This window comes from Cydia amplana, chromosome 21, assembly GCF_948474715.1.
Source record: "Cydia amplana chromosome 21, ilCydAmpl1.1, whole genome shotgun sequence".
Classification (NCBI taxonomy): Eukaryota; Metazoa; Arthropoda; class Insecta; order Lepidoptera; family Tortricidae; genus Cydia; species Cydia amplana.
This window is the reverse complement of record NC_086089.1, coordinates 2428216-2439690: the sequence shown is the minus strand read 5'-3', so window position 1 is coordinate 2439690 and position 11475 is coordinate 2428216. Positions and strand designations below refer to the sequence as shown.

Sequence of the window (11475 nt, the reverse complement as noted above, 5' to 3'; positions counted from 1 at the left end):
ATGTGCTTGTAAATATCCCGAGTTATCGCCAGTTGCTATCTACTTTCTATTCTTAACATAGGTACTCTCATTCGCATGTGATATGGTCTATGTTTACATGGATATGCATCGTTCGAGGGTAGATAAGTAAGTACGAGTATCTCTTAGTCTTTAAACATAATTGTAAGTGTATAATTGTTTTGTTTATTAAATATGAACATTGCACAATACCGCTGTTGTTATTATCGATAGGTACTTAAAGTGTTTGTCCCCTACTTCCTTTGGGTACCTACTAAGTTAAATACGAAATAACTAATGTCGGGGCATTATCATTCACTTTAGTCAATAATGTAGTAGTGTGTGGGTGTCTTTTAATAGTAGTTTATGCAACAGTGATATAATAAGGGTTCTTAAAATTCAAGGGTCGAAGTTACAAAACGAGACGTAGTCGAGTTTTGTAAAAAAAGACCCGAGAATTTTAAGAACCAATTATGAGCTGTTGCATACATTACTTTTTCTATGACAGCTGCAGCAAAAAAAAAAAAAAAAAAAAAAAAAAAAAAAAAAAAAAAAAAAGAGATATTATTAAAAAAAAAAGAGTTATTATTAAAAAAAAGAGTTATTATTAAAAAAAAAAGAGTTATTATTAAAAAAAAAGAGTTATTATTTAAAAAAAATTGAGTTATTATTTAAAAAAAAAAAGAGTTATTATTGTAAATGAAAACATACCTCTTTCAATCAAGATGATCGGAACTTGTATCTTTAAAAAAAATAAAGCAGTTGTATTATACTCATAAGATGACTGCTAGCAGTCATCTTATGAGCCTATAGACAAAGCATTCAAATGACATTGCTTTAGATATCACTGTCAGTCATTTAATTGACACATTTAAGTGCTGGAGTAGAAAAAAGAAAATAATATTATTGTTAGAGTAACAGAAACTTATAATATTTTTTATTTAAATATTTACGTAACAAACAAAACCGTATTTGTTATTTAGTGATGTGGATAGTTTAAAGTGTAATGTGGCTATTGACACTACGTTAAGTCTTGACGACATGTAAATTTAAATATGGACCAGAACTGGGCGAACTTACCCTATTTCACTATTTTGATCTTATGCAAGCTAAATAATGATAATCTAAGAAATTATCTTTATACAATAGGGTTTACAGAGTTAGGTAAAGCAGGAGTTAGATGCATAATAATGTCAACGTATCATTTAGTTAAGATACACATTAGCAATCGGTTGTGTTGTTTTGTTAAAGAAATATATAAATAAAGACATGGAAAATAAAAGGGATAAGGTGACGCGGAAGGCATTTTTCATACAATTGCTGTCAACTATATCAAGTTAGTATAATTCATACAAATACCTTATTAATTCGCGTGATCGCTAAATTAGCGAAGCCATGGAGGCCTCTCGTTTTAGATTCTACTGTTTTTAACAGACTTCAAAAAAGGAGGACTAACCGAATTAATTGTTATCATTACAACAATGTTTTTAACGCCTTCAAGTATATAATATCAATACTTAGCAGTCAGAGAGTAGGTATGTTTTATGGACTTACAAAGTAGGTAATCAATAGATTTCGTTTATACCTATATTTCAGTGGGAGCCCGAGGTCAAAGACCACAATATTCCTACTGACTAACATTATACTACATACCTACTCTTTCTATTTATGGGAATTTTGATGTGTTTTTTCTATCCCACATGAGCCTAAAGAAAGTTGGTAGCGTAGAGGAAATTCGTGTGACTTTCCAATTAGTTACCATTGCGTTGGATGACTTAACAGGCGCTTTTTGGTGGAGGAAATCATCGTGAGGGAACCGGACACGAACCGGATTTATCCCAATGAGGCTTAATTTACTCTGGATTTAAAGATCAGATGGAAAACACACAGTCCCGGAATGTACTTAATCATGCTTTTTCTACAAGTAGGTACTATGTAGAGGTACATACTTTAAATCGGGAAATACGCTATTGTACTCCGATAAAAGAGATTAGTTTGTTGACAGTGCTTTTGATGGTTATCAGATAGTTTTACTATTACGAGTAACAATGTAAGCAACGCGTATTAAAGTAAAATACCACATTTCCTTATTGTTACCAACTATCGATTTACTCGTAATTCTCAAAAGGCCTCCTGTCCCTGATAAGCGATATACGCATTTTCGATTTTCATTTATTTCTTTGGCCCGGACGCTTTTTCTCAATCCCTACCTCCTTCTTTAGGGCTCATTTAAGGTAACATTCCATTTCCGACTGCAGCTGCACTACTGCTCCGACACTACTGCAGCGGCCTGAAAGCGTCGGTGTTATTGTCAATTTCCATAGTAAAATTAATGACAATACCGACTGCACGTAATATGGTAATTTTAACGTATTTCCGACCGCAGCTGCACTACTGCTCCGACACTACTGCAGCGGCCTAAACGCGTCGGTCTAATTGTCAATTTTAGACGGCGCGCGAATTCGTATAAGTTACATTGCGAACCATTGAGGTTACATCAATTCAGCCGACTGATCAAATGACGCAATGTACCTAATAAAACTCGCATGCGAGTTCTCGCACCGTCTAAATGAGCCCTTACTACCTAAGTCCACCCTATGTGTTTGTGTACACGCTCCTATCTGTGAAATAGGCTCCGAGAAATAGCGGTACGTCGGCGGCAGATCGTAAAATCGGGCATATCGAGATATTCCTAGGCATATCATGAAACGCCGCCATTTCATGATCTGACTAAGATTAACCCAGGCGTATCACGATCTTCCTTATAAAAGAGGCGGCAGATCGGTCAGACCAATGTATTCGTTGATATTCCTAGCTTCATACCGGGCGCATCGTAAAATAATTGATGAGATATTCCTAGGCATATCATGAAACGCCGCCATTTCATGATCTGACAAAAATTAACTCAGGCATATCAAGATCTGTCTTATAAAAGATTCGGCAGATCGATGGGAGCAATGTATTCGTCGAATTCCTAGTTTCATTCATACCGATCGCATCGTAAAATAATTGCATTTTTTGCGATATGGCTGGTAGTCGCTAGCCAGATCATGAAATGGCGGCGTTTCATGATATGCCTAGGAATATCTCGATATGCCCGATTTTACGATCTGCCGCCGACAGGTATAAAGCCCATATAATAGTGATGTGCACTTGATAACCTCTGCAAGTGCTAACGTCACAAATATAAACGATGTCACTGTTAATGTTGAACTTACGACTACCTGACTGATAAATATTTACGTTTCGAATAAACAGCATTGTTTGCGTGTTTCTTTTTAATCACGTTTAATTATCAAAAATGTAAAATTATAAAAAAACAGAATGAGCAACAACAAAAAAATGGCGCTAGTGCAGGGTGGAGGTAGACTGGCTAGGTATGGCTGCACCACTAGCATAGTCGCGCTACCCCCTCTGCCACACATACGGTAGCGTTACTCCATCTTCGAGTCAATTCGAGGGATTCGCTCACCTCGTCCCCCCGCACCCCCGTATTTTTGGCAGCATCGGTTTCATGAAAGAATTGGCCTAAGCTCAGTCTAGAGGTTGGATTGTCAGTGGGCTGCACCGTCATTGACACCGAAGAAATGTTGGATGGGTTTGACAGTTGAGGCATATAGTCTGCCAAAAATATATAATAGATATTTATAATTATCTCAATAAGGCTGTGTACATATATTTATGCTACATTTGGTAAATATTAGGGTCCAATGAGTATGAAATCATGCCACTAACTATAGCCCGCTAAGATAAATACAAACTCCTACATACAACATCGATTTATAATAATAAGTACCCCTAAAGCCCCATTTAGACGGTTCAAGAGCTTGCATGCAATATTCGAAACATTGCCAACTACAGAGACCAGATATCGCAATGTAACGAAAATCGCACGCAAGTTCTTGAGCAGTCTAAGGCCTGAGTGGACGCTCAAGTTAGGCGTGCAGCGGGGCGGGGCGTGCGGCGTGCATGTTAAACAAATGCAAGCGTATAGGAGCGGCCTTATTGCACGGTGCACGCTGCTCAAATCAGGAGGCCACGCTGCACGCCCCGCCGAACGCTCCGCTTCGAGCGTCCACTCAGGCCTTACACTAACTGGGCTTGACTCTCGGAAACACTCACCAATGAATTACTTACTTGGCTGGCTTGATGACCCAGAATGAGTCTTGGCCTCCAACACAAGAGCACGCCACTTTGCTCGGTCCAGAGCGGTATCACGCCAGCTTTCACCGACGCTGAGCTCACGCTGATCGGAGATCTGCCTCCACTCTGTCCGCCTAACGATATTTTGGATGACCAACAGGACGGCGTCCCGTTGGTCGACCCAAGCACACCCAAGTAGGCCCTTTTGACTACCCGATCTTCACCCATCCTTTCGAGGTGGCCAAGCCAACGGAAACGATGCGTTTTGGTTTCACCTATTTTGTTAACTATAGTAAGTACTTATTTTTACTGAACGCTTCTTTTGCAGTTGCCTTCCTGACGTCCCTCACTGGCTTCACCTACGCCTGGCCATCAGGTGTGATAGAAAACTTCCGCTCAAACGAAACTGTGTTGTCACATCCGATGTCCTCCCTCGAGATCTCATTGCTGGGCAGTCTGACCAACGTCGGGGGGCTAGTGGCCACCCCTTTCTGTGGCTATGCAGTCAATAAATTTGGAAGAAAGTATACGGCTATGCTGTATGGACTGCCGTTTGTGGTGAGTACCTCACGAGACCTTTTTAAGATTAGACATAATGTGGTTGCGTTTTTCTGACGAGGCGTTTTCTTTGCTACCTTCAAAATGCATCATTAGAGCAGCTCTATGATAAGTAGCATATTATTGCATTATCATCGAAATTGCTGAAGTATGATGCCAAATCTTAGCTCAAACAGAAACCAGGGTGCCTAGCCAAGATGCCAATCGTTCGCGCCGTAGCAAACGATACGGTCATCTCTCTTTCTATCACTTTTTCATATTATTAGTGCGACAGAGACATTGGCGCTTCGTTTGCTACGGAGCGTAAACGATTGGCATCTTGGCTAGGCACCCTGGAAATGTTTTGAAATTAAACTCCTTTCAAACAAATAGGTGTAGGTAAGTATCTGCATCTACAACACGATACAAATATATACGGAATGAAGTAAAAGCGTGTAAATACACATTATTTTCCTCAGAAATCACTATAAATTCGAAAGTGACTTAAATATCTTCACGCTTAAACCGCAGAACCGATTTAGATACATTATTTATTTATTTATTTCATCTTTATTGCACAAATAAATAAACAATCGTATGAAGATAGTTTGAGACCTAAGGGAAGGACATAGTATATTAGGGTAATTTTTATCAATATTCATCAATCATCATCATTTCACGCAGACGAAGTCGCGGACAGAAGCTAGTTATAACATAAGGCACGTATTATGTAAGTGGTATTATATAAACATACATTTTATGTCAACCCTCTTTCTTTTGCAGCTATCCTGGACGATAATCTCTCTCACAAACTACGTGCCGCTAATCTTAGCCGCAATGTGCGTAGCGGGGTTCGGGGCGGCCGGCCAGATCGTGACCGGGGTATACGTGTCCGAAATAGCCCAGGATTCCATCCGAGGTGCTCTGACCTCAAGTGTCGTCTCAGGGTTTTTCCTCGGGCTTCTCATCTCATACATCTTGGGAGGATACTTGACGTACAATCAAATAACTTACACGTTTCTGACGCTGTCAGTGTTGTATATTGTGTTTCTGACGTTCTTGAAGGAATCTCCAGTGTTTCTGATGCAGAAGGGAAAGGAAAAGGTAAAATAATCAAGAATATACAAAGCGTTCTAGAATGAATATAATACAAGTCTCTTTGTGATATTTCGATATAAGGTGACCTTAATATTAACATTATCTTTGGAAAATTCCTTTGCTGAGACTTCTCGGTTGCCATTTCAACTATTATCTTATCACAATGAAATATTACCACAATTCTCGTATTGAAATAGAAATAAGTAATAATTTATTCGTAAGCACAAACACAGAAAAGAAAATTACACAGAACAGTAAAACATGGAAAGAGAAAGCGCCACGAAATGGTCTCATCTCAGCATGATACTGGCGACTTCCAGCGCTGATCTTCCGATGAGACCATTCCGAAGCAATCACGAAAATGTAATGACTTGACAATTTATTGTGCGTAGGTATAGAAAGCTGTCAGTTTATTTTCTCTCTCTTCTAGCAAGTGAACGTTCTCAATGCGTCCGTCGTAGGTACTTTAAAGTTGCTATATAAATAGTGTACCTTTATTGCACTTGATATTTATACCACGTGAGTTTGTTTGTAGGAAGCTGCGGAGGCGATAGCGTTCTACAGACATGTACCAGTGACGTCAAAAGAGGTGGAGATCGAGATAACGAAAATAAGAATACAACTTGATCCCAGAATAAACGAAGTGCTGCAGTGTGAGAATGGTAAATTGCATTGTACCTATATTCGTAAGAACTATTATATAATCTGTGCCTATATGCACAATCAGCAACAGAAGTTGCTAAGCGGGCGAGGTGTTCAAAATTACCTTGACACGCTCTTATTCTCTTAACTATTCTTAACTTTATTAAGTAGCGTCAAGATCGGTTTCAACGCCCAGCCCGCTTAGCAACTTCTTCTGCTCTAATTTATGATTGCTTGCAAAATGTTGTAATGGTGAAGATACAGATGTAGTGCATAATCCTTTACCATTGTATTTTCACGCAAAAGTTTTGTACGTTTCGCCCGTTACTTACGTGTGTCATGCTATTTCAGCCAGTCTCAGACTCTTAGTACAAACATTACGTTGAGGACTTGAGGTTGGCTGAATTAGCATGACAAATATGAATGTTTCCGAGAAAATACGATGGCAAAAGGATTGTTCACTACATCTGAGTAAGATCATCACGGCGACGTCACTAAACGCTCGATGTGATTGCGATTTTGTCGTTTAAGTATGATCCTTAATTTGAAGTAAAATTAAGGTGATGCAGACGGACATGTTTACATTTACACATTTCACGTTATTTGCATAAAATCGCAAAATGAGTTGCACAATTAGATTAAGGCTCCTTTGGAAAAAAACTGCCTTGTGAATAAATACAACCATGATGATTTATTTGCGTGAATTTTAAATGCGTCTACATTATAATAAATATTCAAGAGGATTTTATCACTTGACAATCATTTGTTTAACGTAATAATCCTTCAGGGCATTGAACAAGTAAATTTACTTACAGAATACTATCTGATAGCGAAGATTCTATTTAATACTTCTTAATTACGCGTTCAAATTACATCACGGTAACTTAAATTCGATATCACGTTGAAATAATTCGTATAGTATGTTGATTTTTTAATCATATCTAAATAGGAAATAATCATACAAGCTTAAATTAGGCTTCAAACATAACGTTGTTTAATAGTGACTTTCGCAAACGAAAAACTCGTTTCGTTTTCGCCATAATTTACAAAATTAGTTTTAATTATTGCAAGCGCTATTTAGACGACTAGCTCGTATGAATAGGTAGTGATGCTCGTTGGCAACACAGTTAGTTAGGTAGTTAGTTAGTTAGTTAAGAGAACGGTACCCATTGAGTTATTACTATATAAAGAGCCATACCAAACAATGGAATTTTCGTAGTCGCAACCTGTACAGTGGGGCAAGAAAGTGGTCTACCAGTTTTGACAAAAGTTTCTGCGTGATCTAACGATCGCTAAGGTTGACTTTTCTAACGGAGTTTAAAGTAAATCGACCTTGTTGTCTCATGACGTTCAAACGAACCTCAACCGTATGGTGGTAGACCACTTTCTTGGCCCACTGTACCACGCGACGGTTGTAAGCGCCGTGCTAAACAAACAAGAGTGGCAAGCACCGAAAACGTGTAAAAGTGACTTTTCAAATGGTATTCCTTCATTTCAGAGCCCGATTTAACCAACACACTTTTGAAAGACAGACCGGAACCGACTCTTCAAAAACCTGAATCGGCATGGCAATTCTTACGTAAGTACCTTCATTCATGTAACCTGATAGCTGATAATATCATAGGATTTCAATTAAATTTTACACATTCAAATTACACACATTCCTTATCATCCACACGAAACAATTTGGCATTTGCGTTATCTTCCATTGCATTTATTCTTAATCCTCAAAGCCACGCCAACGAGATCTTAATCATTTTACTCCTTACGCCTAATAGGATTTTAATGTATGCCTTTCTCTACTTAAATAGACTATATTTAGTAAGTATAGAGAAGCGTAGAGAGTACTCTCTCCAAGCGGGTGTTGTGCCTGGGGACCGAAGTCCAAGTTGGTGACAATAGAAACTCCGTAAGCGCGATGTAGAACGTGCCAGCGCCATCTGTTACAATCTTGTAGCATCACGACGTTGCCATTGACAGACGAGACGCCACAAGACAATGATTATGAGATCCGCATTTACGATACTGACCATTTCAGGAAAGTCCGAGTCATCAAAGCGTGCCCTAGCCACCGTGCTAATCGTGATGGCGATGACCATCCTAATGGGTTCCATCGTGATCCAGGTGTACGCGGAGGAAATGTTCAGGATGGCGGTCCCGTCGATGCCACCTAACCTGTGCGCCATCGTGCTGGCTGTCATTTTCGTCACCGCTTGTTTCGTGTGCGCCGCCGTTGTTGATAAACTTGGGAGAAAGGTATCAAAAGTACTCCAAAATGTCTCTTGAAATTTTCATGATTGGTACCGTTACTATATGGCACCATATAGGCAATCTTACAAAGATTGGCCCCACAGTAAAGTCAATAAGGCTTAATATGTTGTTGTGTGTGTTGTGTTCTTACTTTGCATGTTTCCTTACCAGATGCTTTTAACAAGCACGTCAGCAGCTTCCGGAGTTTTCACTCTCCTACTGGGGACACAGCTGGAGTGTGGCTGGGCCCCGCACTGGGTCACAGCTATCCTCATCTACCTGTACTGCTTCATCTACACCCTCGGCGCCGCCTGCGTGCCCTTCATACTCACAGCTGAAGTGTTCCTGCCGGAGGTTAGTGTCTATAGTGTTCACGCTGCTGCTGGCGCAACTGGACCCCACACTGGCTCTCGATAGTTTTATCAGTTCGGCTCAATACTGCAAACATTAAAATATTCACGCCAGCGTTAACATGTTCGTTCTCTGATTCACTCTCTTCCGTCATATCTGTTTACCTATCAACATGTAGTAGCATTAGTTTAAATGAAAATAAATATATTCAAGTGTTTGGAAGTGCTAGTGATGTGTATTAATTAATTACTTACAGTCAAAATCACTATTCACACTCCATATTCTTCCATCAGCTTCGGTCCAAGCCAGTTTGAGTTACCTTTCCCACCCCATCCCCAAACACCCACCTCTTTCTCGAAGCGGTTCGAAGTGAATATAGAGTGTGCATGTTTCCCTTTGCCGAGCATCTTCTATTTTGCATTGATAATTTAGATGATAAAAGAGATTTGATTAAGATTGAGGCGCCACGAACAGCCCTCCAACCCCCGCCCACCTGGGGGAGCATACACCGATGGGGGCTATTCATAAATTACGTCATTTCAAATGGGGGGGGGGGTGTCTGGACATCGGATGATGGTAGCATAACGTAGGAAGAAACGGGGTCATTTGAAGCATGATTTTTGGATTTTAGGGTGGGTCAAAAATTGACAAAAATAGATTACGTAATTTATGAACAGTTCCAGGGATCCTCTCCCGCATAGGGCTATACTCGTACAGCCACGAAAGCAAGTGTCTTTGGATTTGGACCTGGATGCTGCTTAAAACCACCAACTAACTAAGACCACTAACACTTAAATAACTTCCTATTTACGTTTCAGGTCCGCGGCCTCTGCAACACCTTCAGTATGGCCTGCATGTGGATCTTCAACTTCATCACTCTTATGATCTTCAACCCACTAGTGGAGGTACTTACTGTTCACTCACTACTGTGCTGCACTTAGTACTATTTTATTAAAATACTTCACTTGACCACTTTATTAACTACCTACTCGTCATTTATTCGGAAGCCACAGTGAACGGATATTAACTGGAAGCAATGTTTACCTTACAAGGGGCTGTAGAAAAATCAAAGGCGATAGAACAGCGCCATCCAGTGTTACATTGGGCAACTTTAAAACTAACTACTACCTAACTACATTTAACAGGTCCTGAGTCTGGGCATCGTGTTCTGCGGATTCTCGGCCACCTGCTTCCTTGGAGCGCTCTACAGTCACTACTGCTTGCCCGAAACCAAGGGACTGCCGGCCGATGAGATACAGCTACTATTCCTTAAAAAGAAAACAAAGAATAATAAAGTTTAGTTAAATCAAACTGTCTTTTAATTTTACGTAACCCTAATAATGAAAAAAACATAGTTTAGGTTTATCACACGTCTGCTTAGCTTGTGGATTGTAATTAGCGCTGTAGAGATGGAATTTCACATACTTTTTTATATGTTGGGCGCGCACCGTGTCGCACCGGAACGGCAGGCTATTTAATAAATTTTGGAGCAGGCGACGTGGGATGGGTGAGAATTTTTGAAGACCCCGTTTTAAAGATCTATCCAATGACACCCCACGCTATAAGGTCAAAGCCTCCCCCATTTACGTGTAGGAGAGGTATGTCGGCGTACTAACGATCACGGAGCAAAGCCGCGGCCACGGACAGACATACCGACATGGCAAAACTAAACAGAATTGATAAAATAAATCCATATCCATAATATAATTATGGAACCTGAAACCAAACACAAAAATTCACGAGAAATAGGAGAGAAATCTGCCAGCCGGACATACGAAAGCATTTTTACTTAAGTTAAAACGGACATCTTAGTTTTCAGTCAGCCAATTCGTTTTTATTATGTGCTTTGTCGTATTGTACGGAAGTATGGAACCTTAAAAACAGAAGTACCCTATCTGATGCAAAGCAACGGTATCAGGGTCTAGCGACTTGACCTACGAAATGCTAAGACACGGGGAAAGATAACCGTAACAAAGAATGATATCTGCCGTATTCGAACTTCAAGATATTCACAAGAGACGACACGTACTAGATCCATTCTAGATACGTTATTCTAGATACGTGCAGCGCAATTCAGGCAACCAATGTCACTTTTACGATAGATCGTGTTAGATATCTATTAGATGTGAATTAGATCTCTATGTAATATCTTGTGGAAATCGTTCAAGAGTATCTGCAGAATCGCGGAAATGTCAAATTTGACAGGTTAGATCTTAAACATATCGTTATCGTATCTTGGCGATGTCTAAAAGATATCTAATAGATGTCTATTACAAAATCCGAATCGGGCCCAATGACCCGAGTCCTCATCACGACAATTATTCTGAAAATGAGCCACAAATCTTTGGCAACTGATAAGCAATGTTTTAGTTGTATTCGCTATCTCTGTATAACAATATTTGCTTCGACTTCAAATTGTCACATTGCTATTTATCTTTTCTAACGGATTGTTCTCAT

The 11475-nt window shown here is 39.7% G+C and overlaps 1 protein-coding gene across 1 annotated transcript; it reads left to right on the top strand.

The window, feature by feature from the left end:
• The first annotated feature begins 1197 nt into the window (after nt 1–1197).
• Nucleotides 1198–10329, top strand: LOC134657816 (facilitated trehalose transporter Tret1-like). The gene is made up of 9 exons (XM_063513384.1): nt 1198–1333; nt 4469–4698; nt 5461–5781; nt 6311–6437; nt 7916–7996; nt 8456–8673; nt 8839–9021; nt 9837–9923; nt 10164–10329. Exons 1-9 carry the CDS (start codon nt 1267–1269, stop codon nt 10317–10319), a joined length of 1470 nt encoding a protein of 489 aa, XP_063369454.1. The 5' UTR covers nt 1198–1266; the 3' UTR covers nt 10320–10329.
• The last annotated feature ends 1146 nt before the right edge of the window (nt 10330–11475 follow it).